This window comes from Pinus tabuliformis, chromosome X, assembly GCF_031772625.1.
Source record: "Pinus tabuliformis cultivar Carrire ecotype Pingquan chromosome X, CPIR1, whole genome shotgun sequence".
Classification (NCBI taxonomy): domain Eukaryota; kingdom Viridiplantae; phylum Streptophyta; class Pinopsida; order Pinales; family Pinaceae; genus Pinus; species Pinus tabuliformis.
Window position 1 is genome coordinate 248,998,212 of NC_142308.1, and position 19,830 is coordinate 249,018,041.

The 19,830-nt window shown below is 38.5% G+C and overlaps 1 protein-coding gene across 3 annotated transcripts in view; it reads right to left on the reverse strand.

The window, feature by feature from the left end:
• Window positions 1–383: 383 nt before the first annotated feature.
• Window positions 384–19,830, reverse strand: part of LOC149139312 (proline iminopeptidase-like) — a 392,388-nt gene continuing 372,941 nt past the window's right edge. For all 3 annotated transcript variants that reach the window (XM_089446646.1, XM_089446647.1, XM_089446645.1), the window contains one exon: window positions 384–653. In XM_089446646.1, coding sequence (XP_089302772.1) covers window positions 546–653 — 108 coding nt within the window. In that variant the 3' untranslated portion in view covers window positions 384–545. The remainder of the gene's footprint in view (window positions 654–19,830) is intronic.

Consider the following 19,830-nt stretch of genomic DNA (forward strand, 5'->3'; position numbering starts at 1 on the left):
AAATAAAATATAATTAATATAAAATGAAAAATGAAAAATCATATATATATGTAAATATTATAATTTTCATAGCTTTTATTATGGATTAATGATAGTTATTTTTTTTAGATTTTCGTTTTAATCCACAAAGTAGTATTAGTTGGAACTTAGGACATGATAAAGGTTGAGACGTGTAAAGACACTTCTATATGAAGGTCACATTGTAGGTGGACATGTATCTTTCAAGTCTCATCACAACAAGTCAATTTGAATTATTCAAACATATACCAACTCCAGTCACCTTATATTGAACCTGTGACTTCCAAAAAAAACACATCTTTTAAACCATAGAATCCACTCAAAATATATAAGTTTTTCAATTTTTTAAAAAATAAATATAAAAATGATAATAAAACACATATTTCCATATAAATTTTGTGTAAACAAAACATTACATATAATAGCAAATATTAAAATTAAGATCACATTCCCTTAAGGCCATGTACAAAGTAAGTTAAGTTATATTACATTTAAAGCCCAACGTTGTAATACAATTAAGTGAGAATCTAGAATTGAACATTATCCTTGTATAAAATTTTAAAGTGTTCGTTTGCAGCTACTAATTCTGCAGTTATCCCTGGCTCAGTTGCTGAATGACCCGCATCCATAATTACCTAGATATATCAAACATAAACGGAAATTTTTCAATAAGGAAAAAGGGAAGTGAAATCGGGAGGTGAAATCCCACTATAGGTATAAATAATTAATCGCAATTATATGACAAAATAGTTAAAATGCTTTACATTTGTCCCAACAATGTAAATGTGCATTTTAAGAAAACAAGAAACCAGAATACCCAATATAATATAAAATTGTTCTTGGTTGCAAGATATGAATTTTCTTTGACAACTAATCTCATTTAAAAGAGTAACAATGTTATGTCTCTTTTAGAATTTATAGAGTGTATTTAATTTACATGGAATGTTCAATATGTTAACCAGATGATACGAGGTGTATATTAATTAGTTCGTGGGATTTCGTTTTCATTTGAATTTGTAATGCTCTGTAATAAAAAAATAAAAAATAATATTAATATATAAATAAATAAAACAATAAATTATAAAAAAAAAAATGATAATAATAATAAATAAATAAGATAATGATAGTAAATAAGTAAAATAATAAATAACAAACTAAAGTTCTAAATAAACATACATATAAATAAACTTGTTGGAAATATTGAGGGGTGAATCAATGTTTTTTTGACAATTGTTACTTTATCGGTTAAGATCATTTAGATAAAATGCAAAATGAACAACAATAAGATAAATGATTTTATTAATAAGAAATTAGCAGTGACTCCAATCCTCTTTACAACGAATCACAAGCTCCAACTTGTACAACATTTTGTTCTAGGGCTTCAACTCTAAGGACACCAATCCCAAAACCAAATCAACAAAGATAAATTGTAGGGCTCCAACCCTTAGATGAATACACCAATCTTCAATATGACTAGGGTCCAATGTGTACTATATCACCAAGCTCCAACTTGGTATACTTGAGGACTCCAATCCTCTAGGGCTCCAACCCTTTGCTTTAGATCTTTAATGTGGGTTCAACGATTCTTCAAGGCTTCCAATATATTCTACAACAAGCCTTGATAATTCATCCAAGACTGCGTTCAACAATGGTCCAAGATTTGCATCATCAAATGTCTAGTATGTGTCTCCACAACTCTTCATATTACCCAAACAACCTTCTCCAAGGCTATTCCACGAGGGCTTCAACAATGCTTCATGAGGTCAACACAATCTCCAAGTATAACTCAGGTTATGCTTCTAGAAGTGACTTTAATAGGTCTTCAACAATGCTTAATAAAATGTATTCAGTGAGCTGCTCCATGATACTCTTTAAGATCAAGTTGCTTCTAGATGCCTCTCCAAGGTGCTCACAAGACTAATCTTTAGTCTCAACAAGATTGTTGCTTCAAGTATTCCCTGCTACAAATGATGCTCTCACAATGTTGCTTCGAGCCTTAATAATGCTCCAAAGACGTTCTTTCAAATAGAGTCTGCTATATTGTTAGGGTTTTACAGTGAACCCTAAGGATAAGGGTTTTACCAAAGTAAACAAAAGATAGAATGTGTGACAAGGGTTGACTTGATCTAGAGATTAATCACCCTAACAATACAAAATCTCAATGATTCTATAGCAAACCCTAGACATCAAAGAGTTAGTAATACAAACCAAATTTCAAAATGACCGTACCTTTTAATGAAGAAGACCTACTAGAAATCTTTTACTTTTATACATACCTTGAATTGTTTCTTTTACAAACTTTGTAGGGTTTTCTTATTGAGTGGCTCCTTTTGAATCATGATAGCATCTTCATGGTCCATTTCCATATGAGTCAAGTTTTATTCAAGGATCCAACTCGATTTACCAAGTCGTCATTCTTGATATACGTGCAATATTTATGTTGAAGAATGTAACTAGGTTCGGTCTTCATAAATATTTTTAAGTCTCAATATAATGTATTTCTCAAAAGAAAGAAAAGAAGATTTTATTATTATTAAAATTGACTTATTAAAGCATGGGTTTCATGCTTGAGTCAATTATTTTTAAGTTAAAGCCTCCATTGAATGCTTCTAGGGTTTGTGTAAGTGTCGTTGTCCATGTCACAATGTAAAGAACCCTTCTTGGGAATTGTTTGTCAAGAAATAAATTTATTTTATATTAAAATAAGTCTTCTAAGACTCTTCCACCAAGTCGGCCTAAACCTGGGCAACAAAATCATTATATAAAGGTAGCAACTCGACCTCAATTGTCACTCACTCAACAAGTTCAATCTGCAACTTCTGGGGCCAGAAAAAGTGTGAATTTCAAGGAAGAAAAGGAAGAAGGATAACTGAGAAGGAGGTCTCTCACAAGCATAAGAAGTCGAAATTTTCTCTCTTTCCCACACGTGTGAAGTTGTGTAGCTGTTGGAAGGTGGCCGAAATTCTGCAATAGCTAGGAGGTCGAATTCTGCTACTGGGGGTCGAAATTCCACAACTAGGAAGTCGAATTTCTCGATTGTTGCTAAGTTGGAGCTATTGGATAAGAAGAGACTGCTATATCATCTTGGAAGGCTGACTTAGTAGAGGAGGAAAGTTTGTTGGTCTAGGAGTTTGATCCATCTCAATCTGAATAACGAAAGGAAGAGTTCTTGGCTAGGTTTTCCCCTATATAGGAGTTCTAGCCCTGACTGTCCACCTACATTTGGTCTCCCTGATCTTCATGATTTTCTTTTGATATTGGCTTGATGAAACAAAGATAAAGAAGAACATAAGAAATGGAATAAGAACATAAGAAAATTACAAGAAATTATCAACATAAGAGAATCTTTATGCCTTTCTAATTTTCTAACATGGTATCAGAGCTAAGGTGAAGAAAGAAGAAAAAGGCAGGTTAAAGGATCTATTGAGTAGAAAGAGGATCAAGAAAAGGGACATTAAAAGAGAGATCACACAAGAATACAAGCCTACTATTTACAGGAACAATGACAGACTCAATGAAGGGAGAAAACAAACTAGAAGGAGTTGCCAACTCCAGGGCCTGGAAAAAGAGAATTGATCTCATTCTCAAAAAGAATATAGTTTTAGATCTTGTTGAAGGAAAAGTCAAGAAGCTTACTGTTGAATCAAGTAATTTAGATAAAGTGAAGTTTAGAGAAATTTAAATCGTGGCTATGAATATAATAGTGGATGGAGTTAAGTATAACTTAATTCCACACATATCAGACATGAATTCCGCTCAAGAAATGTATGAGGCTCTCTCCAAGTTATTCACAATCAAGAACATTGGTCAAATAGTAAGCCTCAAGAATGAACTAAGAACTGTTAAGATGGCAAATGATGATACTGTTTCACCCTACTTTATAAGGATATCTAGAATCGAGAATGAACTCCAAGCAATAGATGAAGTTGTCCCAGAAAAAAAGCTCGTAATTATTGCCCTTCTAGGACTACCTAAATCTTGGAGTGCCTTTGCATCAAGACTCAATAGTTGGAAGGATATGCCAACATTTAAACAAATGTGAAATGCATGTAGCCAAGAAGAAGCCATAATATCGATGGTAAACAACAAAAATGAGAATGAAGAAGAAAACACTTCGAATGCTTACTCTGTTCATCACAAAAAGAAGAGAACCTTCAAGAAGTTCAAAGGACCAAAGAAGAAAATGGACCTATCCGAGGTTGAATGTTACAACTGCCACAAGATGGGACATTATCAGAGTCATTGTCCTGAGAATCCAAGAAATAAGAAAAGAAATAGGGATCAAGCAATGTCGTTGATGAAGCTCCATCTAAGAAGAACAATATTGAAGAAGAATCAGAAGTCAAGGACTTATTTACTAAGTCCTCCCTTACACATATCCTCCCTTCGTCTTCTATTCTAAGTTTTGAATTGTTTTCCTTGAAGTTTTGATCTCTAGAATTTGTAGGTCTAACAAGTCATGTTAGAACACCTTTTATTTTGATAAAGTTGTAGGTATCCCTCAAGATTGGATTAGGAGGGAGCCCTCACCATTTTACTAAAGATAAGTATCTTACTCCTTGTCTTATCTTTTATGTTTGGTTAAATTCCCTCTCTTATCAAGATGTGTGTGTATTATATGTTAATAACCTTTCTCTTTATATTTTTCCTTGGATAGGAAAGCTTGCTAATTGTTCAAGGATCATAGAGAAGACTACAAAGGATAAACTTGGAAGTATGAAAGAAGTTCTATTGAAACCATTCAAGCATTAATGTCCTACAAGGTTTGTTAAGAAACAAACCAAGGTATGTCTTAGCCTATAAGCTTTGTTACAAAGATCTCTTTATATAAAGATACAGTCATTCTTCTTTTAATTTTTTCTCTACATTACTAACATTGTTATGTGTTAATTTTATGCAACAATGGTATGTTCTATGCTTTAGAGCAATTTTACTTCAATTTATTTATTAGCCCAGTATCAATATTCAGATTAGCAATCACATCAACATGATAGTAAAACGCAGATAGAACATAAACATAAACAGTAGAAGACAAGCCAAGACAAGAGGACACAAGATGTGGCACCAGCTAGGGACAAACCCCAATGTGGGGAAACCCTTGATCAAATCTTCTTTTAGTCGTTAATAGTTCAGTAGAGAGAGAGTACAATTTACAAATTTGATCATTTATAACAGCAGCAAAAGAGCCCTAACCAAAAAAGTCAAACGTTGGTCAACAGGGAAGATTTGACCCTCAACAAATCGGTCAATTTCAGTGAACTTCAGCATCCAAACAACAAGATAAAACAACCCTCAAAACAATCGAATTTAGCCCAGTCAAAGTCTGGTCAAACAACCCACCTGTGTTCAGCCCTACCTGTAGTCAACGCTGGTCAACGCTGGCCAAGACAAGAGGACACAAGATGTGGCACCAGCTAGGGACAAACCCCAATGTGGGGAAACCCTTGATCAAATCTTCTTTTAGTCGTTAATAGTTCAGTAGAGAGAGAGTACAATTTACAAATTTGATCATTTATAACAGCAGCAAAAGAGCCCTAACCAAAAAAGTCAAACGTTGGTCAACAGGGAAGATTTGACCCTCAACAAATCAGTCAATTCCAGTGAACTTCAGCATCCAAACAACAAGATAAAACAACCCTCAAAACAATCAAATTTAGCCCAGTCAAAGTCTGGTCAAACAACCCACCTGTGTTCAGCCCTACCTGTAGTCAACGCTGGTCAACAATCAATGAAATTCGGTCTCCTGAAATTTCGCTCTCTTGAAATTTTGGATGTGTGGAGAGAGAGAGGCCCAGAAATCCGTACCTAATCAATGAGGAGAGAGAGAGAGAGAAGTGTGAAGATGAGTGTGTCCAAATGAGGATGAGGCATCATCTATTTATAAGCTAACATTGAGGATGAATAGACATGACTGTTGGGCTTCTGAGCTTACATGAGTTTGCTGGCCGACTTTGACAATTTGTCCATAATCAAAATAAATTCATAACTTCATTTGTAAATGTCAGAATCGAATGATCTCTAGATGAATCCTACACCTCTCGGAGAGAGGAATCCAAGAAAAATATCAGCTATCGTAAATAAGATGACCCATGTGGAGTTTGGCCCTAGTGTTGGAATTTCTAATTCTAACCCGTCAAAAATTCTTCTTGTATTATCTGGTTTATTTCACCTACTTGTTTAATTACTTAACAAGTTATTTAACCATATAAATACTGAAAATAAACACAAGTACAATATCAACATCTACAGATCATCAACTAAAAGAAAAAAAGCACACAAGTGACACCGTTATTTTTGGACAAATGACCCCGTAAAAATCCAATGCGAGAAAACCAGTGCAGCTATCCAAAGGTTTATATTATTATGCAGTCTATCTAAGTACAAATGGGTGCCTAACCGGCTCACCCGACAAAGAAAAATAAACAACAGCAATACCTCTATATTCGAAAACAGGTATTCAGAAAACTTGTCCCATGAAACCCTCTCTGACACAATTGAAGCTCAACTCTGACCCTTCTGGCCTCTGCGTTAGCCTTCTGCTGCCCTGCGTTAGCCCCAAAACCCTCTACGTCAGTCGTCTGAGGCACTACGCAGCCTCTGGGACCCTCTGCATCACTCCAACAACCTCTACGTGGATGACACAATCCCTCTGGCCTCTGCGCTGTCTTTGTTGGGCTTTGCGTAGCCTGGACTGGCTACTGCTCTCGCTCTCTCTGCTTTTGCATTGGTCTCTCATTATTGTCTCTGCCTCATACCCATTGCCCCTCGTTGATGATCACTGATTCAACTCTGCTTAGCAACCCCGCTCTAGCAAAATGAATGACTAATCACTCTGGTATGTTCTTCAACTGACCCTCAAGCCTCTTCTTATACTTTTCTCATTGGTCCATCAACAGCCGAGATTAAATCTCTAATCAACAACCAAGATTAGATTTCGCTTGATCCATGACTTTTAGAACCTTCTAACCCAGTTTTATATTAATACCCATTAATATTTTAATTTTCCTAAGTTTAGACTTAGGAACTCCATTAAAAATTATTAATTATTTGAATATCTCCCAAACCGGGTACAATCTGTCCAAACCATTTCTGGGTCTTGGAGATCTCATGTGCTTTAGCCTCTCCACCAATTTTCATGGCTAGAGCACATCTGATGCTACCCCAAATCAACACTCCCTCTTAGCGAGGACCGTGCTCTAGTAATACTCCACAATGAGCATCACCCTGATTATTTGGCACCGGTAACTTTGCTGATGCTAGGCCTCCCCGCCCACCATCTTCTGCACTGCTGCATCCTGTACTGCTACCCATTGCCTTGCCACTGCCACTGCTGCATCTATACGGCAGCGCCCTCTGCATACGCGTTGCTGCTGGTTCATCCTCCTAATACTGCATCTGCACTGCATCCCCCTCTCATCATGCTGCATATTACTACTACATTGCAACTCAGTTATTGAGAAGTAAGTAACTGATCCACTTAACTCTAACATCCCTATCAGGCTAGAAACACTCCCGATGTTGAAGCTCCCTTTGCCACTAACAAATGCTCCCTCTACTGACCTCTGCATTGCTGCAACAACTCCCTGCATCTCGCACCATTGCACACCTCTCTGTGCCATCCAGCAATGGCACAACACTTATGTGCCTCTTGAACTGTTGCAGCCTTCTAGCCTCGCATTGTCCGGGGACTCTTGCACTGTAGTACTCTCTGTCGCTTCATCTGCATCCGTCTCTACCGACATTCATCCGTCCTTCTACTCCTCTTCAGGGCTCCTGTAGCAAGGTATAATCCAAGAGGTTGGGTACCTCAAGCATCATACTCCTCATCGCCTGTAGTCCTCGTGACTATAGCTCAATGTCCCGCCACTTCTTCTCAAGTGGCACATAAGCACTCTTGGCACACAGAACAAACAGGAACCTGGCCTTCCAGATGGCAAAGTTGGATGCCTCATCCAACCTATCCTGATCCCTCAGCCCATTCATAGCCATCTCTCTGCTCTTCTTGTTGACTCCTCCGAGTCTCTCTACTTCTTGCCTGGAAGTTCTCTGTTCGACTCCTGCTGAGTCTACTTCCCTTCTAGAAGTTCTCTGTTCAACTCCTGCTGAGTCTACTTCCTGCCTGGAAGTTCTCTGCTAGACTGTTGCTAAGTCTACTTCCCGTTTGGAAGTTCTCTTTTTAACTCCTGCTGATTCTACTTCCCGTATGGAAGTTCTCTATTCAACTCATGCTGAGTCTAATTCCCGTCTGGAAGTTCTCTGTTCGACTCCTGCTGAGTCTCTCTACTTCCCCTCTGGAAGTTCTTGGTTCAACTCCTCTGAGTCTCTTTCCTTCCCGTCTGGAAGCTCTCTTCTGGACTCCCTCTAAGTCCCGATATTCCTCCTGGAAATCCTTCTGCCAACCGTCAAGTTGCCCCTCTTCGATCGTTTGTGCAACTGCAACATTGATCTAGATTCCTTGGCTAGAAATCCGCCTCGGCAACAACTCCCTCCATCTTGGTCTTGCCCTGTTAGGTACTATTCTAACCACAGTACCCCACCAGCTTCGCTCCCGCAAACTGCCCACAGCTTCCTTCGCCCCAGCAACTGAAGGATTGAGCCTCTTGGCTCTGCGCAATCCCAACATCGGCAAAACAACTCCCTTAGTCAACTGCGTCAGTCCTCTTGGCCTCTGCGTGAGCCTCTATCTGCCCTCCTCAGCCTCTGCGCTGGACTCTCTCTGGCCCAGACTGATGACGCAGTCCCTTTGCGTTAACCCTTCCTCTGTTGCTTCTACAAGGATCAACTACTGTCACTTGGGACCACTGATTCTGCTGCAAATGCTCTGCTCAGTTGATGCCTTTAGCTCTCCTGTGATCTCCAACCACGCTCTAATACCATGTTGGAATTTCTAATTCTAACCTGTTAGAAATTCTTCCTGTACTATCTAGTTTATTTCACCTACTTTTTTAATTACTTAACAAGTTATTTAACCATATAAATACTGAAAATAAACACAAGTACAGTCTCAACATCTATAGATCATCAACTAAAAGAAAACAAGCACACAAGTGACATCGTTATTTTTGGACAAATGTCCTCGGAAAAACCCAATGCTGGAAAACCAGTGTAGCTATTCAGAGGGTTATATTATTATGCAGTGTATATGAGTACAACTGGGTGCCTAACTGGCTCACCCGACAGAGAAAAATAAATCACAGCAATACCTCTATATTCAGAAATAGGTATTCAAAAAACCTGTCACACGAAACCCTCTCCAACACAACTAAAGCTCAGTGCTGGCCCCTTTGGCCTCTGCGTCAGCCTTTTGTTGACCTGCATCAACCCCAAGACCCTCTACGTCAGACCTTTGAGGCAATGCGCAGCCTCTGGGACCCTATGTGTCACTCCAGCAGCCTCTGCATGGATGACACAGTCCCTCTAGCCTCTGCGTTGTCTCTGTTGGGCTCTGCGTAGCCGGACTGACTGCTGCTCTCACTCTCTCTGCTTCTGCGCTAGTCTCTCAGTATTGCCTCTGCCTCTCTACCTCGTACTCACTGCCCCTTGTTGCTTGATCACTGATTCAACTTTGCTTAGCAACCCTGCTCTAGCAAAATGAATGACTGATCACTCTAGTGTGTTCTCCAACTGACCCTCAAGCCTCTTCTTATACTTTTTTCATTGCTCCATCAACGGTTGAGATTAAATCTCTAATCAACAGCTAAGATTAGATTTGGCTTGATCTATGACTTTTGGAACCTTCTAATTCAATTTTATATTAATACCCATTAATATTTTACTTTTTCTAAGTTTAGACATAGGAACTCCCTTAAAAATATTAATTATTTTAATATCTCCCAAACCGGGTACAATCTGTCCAAACCATTTCTGGGTTTTGGAGATATCATGTGCTTTAGTCTCTCCACCAATTTTCATGGCTAGAGCACATCCGTTGCTACCCCAAATCAACACCTAGTTGCCAATTTTAACACTCCTTCTCAACTAGGGAGAACTCCATATGCTAATTCATCTGCCAATATGTACTATCTATGCCATCAATGCACTGCTCTACTTTGCTGAACTATGAAGAAGAAGTGATCGAGAATGTATCATATCATTCTCTACTGACCCAAAGTCAGTCCCAATCAAAAGAGAGTGTCTCATACCACTCTTACTGACCTAAAGTCAGTGCCAATAAAAAGAGAGTGTCTCATACCACTTTTACTGACCCGAAGTCAGTTCCAATCAAAAGAGAGTGTCTCATACCACTCTTATTGATCCAAAGTCAATTCCAATTGATCCCAGATCAATATCGGTCATCCTAACATAGGGAGTACGGTAGTACACAATGCGTCCATTGATAGTACTATGGTCCCTATCCTCATTTCCCTGCTCATTGGCTAGATGAGAGGTACTTCCCATGAGTCCCAGACTGCATGGGTATGATGTCTCATCAAGAGAAGGATGAACCACTCATCCTGCCTACATGTCGCCAAGGGGTATCACAGGGGAAGGCTAAACCGCTCACCCTGTACACACCAAACCACTAGGGGGAAGGTTGAACCAATCATCCTATGGTTGCTCAGAGCTCCAAGAAGTACCCCAAGCTCCCCAAAGCTCCCAGAGCTCAATGTCCATCTCATACAGGACCCTCATAAGAGGGTCTCTCCACGACTCCAAGTCGTTCTCGGAAGGCCAAGAATTTGACCTTCCCCACGGGCTTTGTCAGAATATCGATGACCGACTCATCAGTCCCAATGTGATGGAGCCTTATAGCTCCTCATTGTACCATGTCTCGGATAAAGTGGTACCTGATATCTATATGATTGGAGTGATCATGAAACACAAGATTCTCTGATAATCGGATCCCACTCTGGTTGTCGCAGAGGATCATGGTGGTATCAACACATGTCTAAACAGCTCACTGAAGAGCTTCCTCAACTAGACAGCGTCACAAGAGTCCATATTAGCAGCTATGTATTCGGCCTCAGCGATGCTCAAGGCAACTGATTTCTGCTTCTTGCTCATCCAAGATATCGAGGATGAACCCAAAGAAAAACAACATCCAAAAGTGCTCTGGTGATCCACCACATTTCCAGCCCAATCAACATCAGAATAACCATGCAACATCACATTTCCAATAGTGTATCTTAGTCCATGAGTAATTGTGCCCCGAAGATATCTCAGAATATTCTTGGCAGCAATCCAATGTATATGATGAGGCTCAACCATGTATTGGCTCAATGTGTTAACTGCAAAACATATTTCTGGATGGGAGTTCACCAAGAACATCAGTGCTCCTATGAGTTGATGATACTCAGAAACATTTCCCAATTCAGGTCCAACAACACTAGCACGTAACTTCTTAAAGTTAAGTTCCATCAGAGTAGTCACAGGCTTGCAGTCCACCATCCCAAATATTTCCAATATCTTTACAACATATTTTCCTTGAGAGAGGAAAATTTCACCTAGCTTTTGCCAGACCTCCAACCCTAGGAAATAGTGCATCGGTCCTAGGCCCTTCATCTCAAATTCAGAAGCCAACTCCCTCTTACATTTGTGAATGAGAGGGTCTGCACCTGTCAAAAAGAGGTTGTCCACGTAAAGTACCAGAATGAGAGGTTTATCATTTCCAACCTTAAAGTAAAAGATCGGATTGGCTTCACTTCTAGTGAATCCCAACTTCATCGGATAGCTATCGATCCTCTCATACCAAGCTCGAGGTGCTTGCTTCAACCCATAGAGAGCTTTCTTCAACTTGCATACATGAGATTCCTGATCATGAACCTCAAACCCCTCTGGTTGTTCCACATAAACTTTCTCTTTGATTGAACCATGCAAGAAAGCAGTCTTGACATCCATCTGATGTAGGTTCCGTCCAATGTATATGATGAGGATCAACCATGTATTGGCTCAATGTGTTAACTAAAAAACATATGTCCGGACGGGAGTTCACCAAGAACATCGGTGCTCCTATGAGTTGATGATACTTGGAAGCATTTCCCAATTCAAGTCCAGCAACACTACCACAAAACTTCTTAAAGTTAAGTTCCATCGGAGTAGTAGCTTGCAAACCACCATCCCAAATATTTCCAATATCTTCACAACATATTTTCCTTGAGAGAGGAAAATTTCACCTGGCTTTTGCTAAACCTCCAACCCTAGGAAATAGTGCACCCGTTAGAAAGAGGTCATCCACATAAAGTACCAGAATGAAAGGTTTATCATTTTCAACCTTAAAGTAAAGGTTCAAATCGACTTCACTTCTAGTGAATCCCAGCTTCATCAGATAGCTATCGATCCTCTCATACCAAGCCCAAGGTGTTTGCTTCAACACATAGAGAGTTTTCTTCAACCTACATACATGAGATTCCCAATCATGAACCTCAAACCCCTCGGGTTGTTCCACATAGACTTCCTCTTTGATTGAACCATGCAAGAAAGCAGTGTTGACATCCATCTAATGTAGGTTCCATCCTTGCGAGGCAACAAGAGCTATGATCAAGCAGATGGTGGTGTATCGGGCAACAGGTGCAAATATCTCATCGTAATCTACACCTTCCTTTTGAGAGAAGCCTCAAGCGACAAAGCGAGCCTTGAACTTTTTTACACTTCCATCAGCTCCATGCTTGATTTTGTAGAGCCACTTAGAGGTGACAACCGATTTGTCCTGGGGTCTATGAACCACATCCCATACATCATTCTTCACAATTGACTTGTATTCTTCATTCATAGCATCCTTCCATACTTAATGCTTCACGACTTATTCGAATGATGAAGGCTCATTTTGAATAATAGTTCTTATGGCGGTCAAATATCCTTGATACCTATTCGGCTTCTTGCTTTGACGGAAAGTCTCCCTTGGTGCAATGTGTCTCTCGGCATCTTCGAGAGTCTCCCTAAGCCATGAGGGTCTCCTTTTGGAGGGGGAGGGCTCATGAGGAGGAGGATCAATAAGATCCATAGGTTCATCAACATCAGGCATCATTTCGTCTTCTTTTGCACCCTAGTTTCCAATGTTAGCTTCTCTGTCCTTCCTTAGGATAGGAAGGTTGTTGATCTTCCCGAGGGCCATATCTTCGTCGAAGGTGACATCATGACTTATCTTAACTTCCTTTTGACCAACCACATAAATTCTATATCCTTTAAAATTTTCACTATAGCCCACAAAGATTCCTTTCTTCCCGGGTGCACCCAATTTGCTTTTTTTCTCTTTCGGCACATGAAAATATACGAGACTTTCAAAAATTCTAAAATAAAAGACATCGGGTTTATTACCAATGAACATTTCTTCAGGAGTCTTGTAGTCCAACGCTTGAAGGGGGCATTGGTTTTGAACATACATGGCGGTATTTGCGGCTTCATCCCATAGGAACTTCGGAAGGACTTGATCATGACGCATGGCACGAACTGCTTCTACAATAGAGTGATTCATCCTTACATCCACACCATTCTACTCGGGAGTGTATGGCGTTGTAGTATCCCTCTTAATGCCATCTTCTCTGCAATAATATTGGAATTCATTGGATTCGTACTCGGTCCCATTATCAGTCCTCAACATCTTGATTTTCTTCTCGGATTGGTTTTCGATCAAGACTTTGAAGTGTCAAAACCAGGTGAACACTCCATCCTTCTTCTTCAAGAAGTACATCCAGGTCTTGCGAGAATAATCATTCGTAAAGGTGAGATAATATAAGTATCCTCCCAAAGAGTTTACGGGCATCATAACAGAAATGTCGGACTGGATCAATTGTAATATATCTGTGGTCTTGCTATTACTTGAGGGGAATGGTCCCCTTGTAAGTTTTCCTTCGGCACATCTCAAACATACACGTTCATGCTCTACTTTGAACTTGGGCATACCTGTTGTTGTAACATGTACTTTTTGTTGCCTTTAATATTCATGTTTCATTCAAAAATCACTTGAAAATATCTTTAAAAAGATAAGGCAAGAGGGAGATGGAATAAATTGCATATTGGAATCAAAACACAAAAGAAACAAGTGTAAAAGAATCGGCCCCGGAGTAGCCAAGGTTGCTATACAAATCACTATATAAATGGTTATATGGAGTTAGACCCGATATATATATATATATGTGTGTGTGTGTGTGTGTGTGTGTGCATATTGAAACAAGAAAGAAACAAAAAAATATATCAGATTTGCAAAGGGAACAAGTGTTAAAGTTAAAGGGTCAGACCCGAAAGGTATATACGTCGTGGTTTAAAGTCCCGTTGGGTCCGCTGCACTGCAAAGCTATGGACGTTGGGTTTTGCCGATGCGACTTGCGATGGCGGACCTGACATATATATATATATATATATATATATATATATATATGTTGTAAAGTTTCATCAGGTCCGCGATCATCGCATAACACTTTATATATGTGAATATGGCTATGCTGATTGCGATTTGCGATTGCGGGCCGGACCTGAAATACTATAAGTTGCATTTTATAAGCCTGGCAGGACAACGATTGCGATATGCGATAGCCGGACCCGAAAACATATTTATTGTGTTTTATAAAGTTCGGCGGGTCCATAAAGCACCTTATGTATATGTGTTGGCTCATTCCGCCGATTGCGATTTGCAATTGGGTTTCCATACTCGATAGTTTACATGTTATGTTTTATAATTACGGCACGTCCGTCATATTGCAAAATGTTAAGGGTTGGGTCGATATAACAATGAAAACACTGATTGCGATTGCGATAAATGTATGCCTCGATAGTTGTGCAAAGCCCGCGTTAAAAGCAGAAAAGGCATGTTCATGGTGTATTTCTATTATAAAAAGGATATAATAGAAATAGCGCAAATATTAAGGACTTATGCGTAAGTCCAACATTACGTTGATATAACCATGGAAAGCGCTGATTGTGATATGCGATGGGATTCCGGATCCGATGGAGTTATTAAAATAGATCAATTCTTTTTCAATTCCGCTTTTGCGTGCTTTACGTTATTTTTGCTGTGTAAAAGGAAAAATCAGCATTAACGCTGAATCTGAAGAGGAAGGCAGTTGGGCATGTTTTCTTTGTATTTTGGCCAATCAAAATGCCAGATACATGCGTAAGTCCAGATTTATGCACAAGTCAAAGTCAAACACTGTTTATTATGATTAAAGCGGTTTAATTATTATTAAGGCATATACAGAGGAACTCGGCAGCAGATCAATAGAGCCGAAAGGCCAGCAGTCATTGTCATGTTCAGTTATTTCTTGTTATTTGATGTTCTTGGAGGTGTCTTTTACCCTCTGTAAAATATTTTGTAGTAATTATTACTTCAGATAATTAGAGAAACAATTTTAGTAGTTTGACAGTTTCAGAGATCAGCCACTGTTTCACAATATATAAGAAGAGGAAAATTTACAGAGAAAGGGTTGGTTGTTGGAATTTTGGATAACCCGAAGACTAGGCCACTGTATTCCTTATATCATCATTGATTAATGAAAGAATCAGAAGTTTCCATGATTTGTTGGGTATAATTTTGTAACCCTCTCTGTCATGTGTCATGTTATGTTTTCTTCTTTCAAGCATAGTAATGAAGTTGCAGGTCTTTATTTGCTTATGTAGATAAAGTTAAAATTCCTTAAAAGAGCGCTCCTATACTTGAAGTTTCCACCTTCCTTTCTAAGTTATAGATAATAGTTTCTGTGAAAGACCAGCATATTATCCTTAACTTCTTCTAAGTTACAGATAGTAGTTTCTGTGTTGAGCAGCATATTGTCTATGATTCAGTTTTCATTTTCATAATTCTTCTAAGTTACAGATAGTAGCTTCTGTGAAATACCAAAATATTATCTTTAACTTCCCCTTCAAGCATTCTTCATTCATCATTTGTATCTAGCAACAAATGGCATTTTGAGATGTTCTGGTCATACATGTATTAAGGGTTAAAGACCAAGTTTTCCGGGTCCTTCATTTGAAACACAACAAACAATAAGTGACAGTAAATAATATTTGTTAATGTCTTAAGAACAATTTCTCTACTACCAGAAAATTGGTTTCTTAAGGTACAACATTAATTGGCGCCACTGCCGGGGAGAGAAGACAAGAATACTTTTCTCTGGGTTTTCACTATTTTCCTTTGGTTGTTCAGTGAGGAGGAAATGTTTGGCTATTTTGAATAAAAGCAATTGAATAAGAGCACTTTTCCTTGGGTTTATTAAGTTTGAAGCTGATTCTTGAGAATGACAAGTTTTAGCAGTTGGTTGTACATTCACACCTGTGATTTTCACTTACAACATTGATTGGCGACTCCACTGTACTTTGAAGTTTTCTTTTCTGGGTTTTAATGGCTCTCCCTGCATTCTTAGTCCATAAATTTGATCCATTTGATTTTACTGGGATCACCAGCTATCCTCATGATATGCCTGCATTTTATGTCCGGGATGAGTATCTTCCAAAATTCAGTAGAAAGGAATATGAAGATCCAGCTTAGCATCTCCAAGAGTTTCATGAATGCATGGAGCAGTAGGGCATCATTCATGAAGATGTTAAGATGAAGTTGTTCATGTTTTCTTTGGACCAAGAAGCTAGGGATTGGTTCAGGTCTCTGCCTCGTTCAAGCATTTCATCTTTGAAAGATTTCCATTTAGCATTCAATTCTTCTTGTAGAATTTATTATCCACACAGGTTTCTTTTTGAAGGTTGTTGTGAATATTATGATTCTAAAGAAACTTTAAAAGCTCAAGATAATCCTGTTGAGGAAACTAATGATCTTGTTGATAATATATCAAGCATTTAGAGAGATTATAGCCAGATTAAATATGAGCAAGTCTCTGAAAGCGAGGAACTATCATTTTCTCAAAATGATGTAGAGAAGTTTATAAAGCATGCCTCTTCAAAAATCTCCCAAGCAGAGAATTGGTTGACTATGTCCCAAGCAGATCGGGCATCATTTTCTCAAAGTGATGTGGAAAAGTTTATAAAACATTTCTCTCCAATAATATCCCAAGCAAATAATTGGTTGACTTGGTTCCAAGCAAATCAAGAGAGTATTTAGATGGAGGAAAGTTCAAACATGCATCAAGAATTTCTGCTCAGCAATCGAGAAGAGGAAGAAATAATTAAATTGCAAATAAATCCCCAGAGTTCCTATTGTGTTAAATTTGATGATCCTCCTATATAACGAAAATGGTTTAAATGGGGAACAGGATGAAGTTCTTCAAGTTCATCAGTTGGGTGTTGAACATACAGGAAGAAACCAGCAAGAGGGATATGTTGGACAACAATATATTGAGCCATCTATCATAGCAAAAGAGGTTATCTCATGTAAAAAGGAAGCTGATAAAGAGGTTGTATATCATTGCATTGAAGAACACAATGATGCCCATGGATCAGAGGTAAATAATCTATTTGAAGTTGATCATATGTCATATAGTAATGAGAAAAAAAATATTTTTCTTCCTAAGGTTAAAATTCCAAATTATTTTCAATCAAAGCTTAAAGATGAAAAGTGGAGACATGAAAGTGACATAGATCATTTTCTTAAAGATGTTGTTGATTGTTCTGTTGAACATATTATCCCAACAGAAGGTTCAATTAAGCAGGAACTTTCATACATAGAGATTTTTTTTTTTAGCGCTGATCAAGAACATATTTTTTCTCATACTTTTGAAGATCTTGTGGCAGATTACATGGAAGAATTTATCAGTAGTCTACACATATCATTTTGTGGATATACTCTTAGTTTTCGTTGTGGAGCTGCTTTTATGCATAATTTGTTTTTTGTTCAGGATGAATTGCATTTTCAAGATTCATTGGCATAATGGTTCTAGATTAAGCACTCAAATGCTAACCTGGTACCATTGGAAGATTGACTTCACCTGACGGAGATCAATCATGTACATATGTAGGAACTTGTACATAAATAAGCTCAAGTGTTGAGCATTTGGTTTTTCAGTTGCAGTTCTTCAGTTTAATCATTAGTTGATGAATAAGGGTGACTTTCCCAGTTGGAAACTGGTTTGCAGAGGTTTTAGACTTCAAGATTGTCATGTTCCAGTTTGTCAAATTTTAGGGATTTCACAGTTTTGGACTTCATGCCCAACTAAGGCTACTGATCTATGATTCTCAATATTTTGCTATCAAAGTGCAAGCATCTTATCACTACAGATATCAGTGTGGGATCACTGTACAAAATTTTCACACAGTTAAGTTTGCAAAGCAATATATGACTCCATGCCCAATGGATAAGGCACTAATCTACGGTTCTTAGTGCTTCTGTGACAAAAGCACTATCCCCAGGTGGAGCCAGATGTTGTAACATGTATTTTTTGTTGCCTTCAATATTCATGTTTCATTCAAAAAACACTTGAAAATATCTTTAAAAAGATAAGGCAAGAGGGAGATGGAATAAATTGCATATCGAAATCAAAACACAAAAGAAACAAGTGTAAAAGAATCGGCCCCGGAGTAGCCAAGGTTGCTATACAATTCACTATATAAATGGTTATATGGAGTTAGACCCGATATATATGTGTGTGTGTGTGTGTGTGTGTGTGTGTGTGTGTGTGTATTGAAACAAGAAAGAAACAAAGAAATATATCGGATTCGCAAAGGGAACAAGTGTTAAAGTTAAAGGGCCGGACTCGAAAGGTATATACGTCGTGGTTTAAAGTCCCGTTGGGTCCACCACACCGCATAGCTATGGACTTGGGTTCCGCCGATTGCGACTTGCGATGGCAGACCCGACATATATATATATATATATATATAGTTATGTCAGGTCCGCGATCATCACATAACACTTTATATATGTGAATATGGCTATGCCGATTGCGATTTGCGATTGCGGGCTAGACCCGAAATACTATAAGTTGCATTTTATAAGCCCGGCGGGTCCGCGATATCGAATAATGCTTTATGCATATGCGTTGGGTTCCGCCGATTGCAATATGCGATCGCCGAACCCGAAAACATATTTATCGTGTTTTATAAAGTTCAGCGGGTCCATAAAGCGCCTTATGTATATGTGTTGGCTCATTCCGCCGATTGCGATTTGCAATTGGGTTTCCAGACCCGATAGTTTACATGTTATGTTTTATAATTACGGCGCGTCCGTCATATCACAAAATGTTAAGAGTTGGGTCGATATAACAATGAAAACGATGATTGCGATTGCGATAAATGTATGCCTCGATGTTGTGCAGAGCCCGCACTAAAAGCGGAAAAGGCATGTTCATGGTGTATTTCTATTATAAAAAAGATATATTAGAAATAGCACAAATATTAAGGATTTATGCATAAGTCCAACATTACGTTTATATAACCATGGAAAGCACCGATTGCGATATGCGATGGGATTCCAGATCCGATGGAGTTATTAAACTGGATCAATTCTCTTTCAGTTCCGCTATTGCATGCTTTGCGTTATTTTTGCTGTGTAAAAGGAAAAATCACCGTTAAAGCTGAATCTGAAGAGGAAGGCAGTTAGGCATGTTTTCTTTGTATTTTGGCCAATCAAAATGCCAGATACATGCGTAAGTCCAAATTTATGCACAAGTCAAAGTCAAACATTGTTTATTATGATTAAAGTGGTTTAATTATTATTAAGGCATATACAGAGGAACTCGGCAGCAGATCAACAGAGCCGAAAGGCCACCAGTGATTGTCATGTTTAGTTATTTCTCGTTATTTGATGTTCTTGGAGGTGTCTTTTACCTTCTGTAAAATATTTTGTAATAATTCTTACTTCAAATAGTTAGAGAAACAATTTTAGTAGTTTGACAGTTTCAGAGATCAACAACTGTTTCACAATGTATAAGAAGAGGAAAATTTACAGAGAAAGGGTTGGTTGTTGGAATTTTGGAGAACTCGGAGACTAGGCCACTG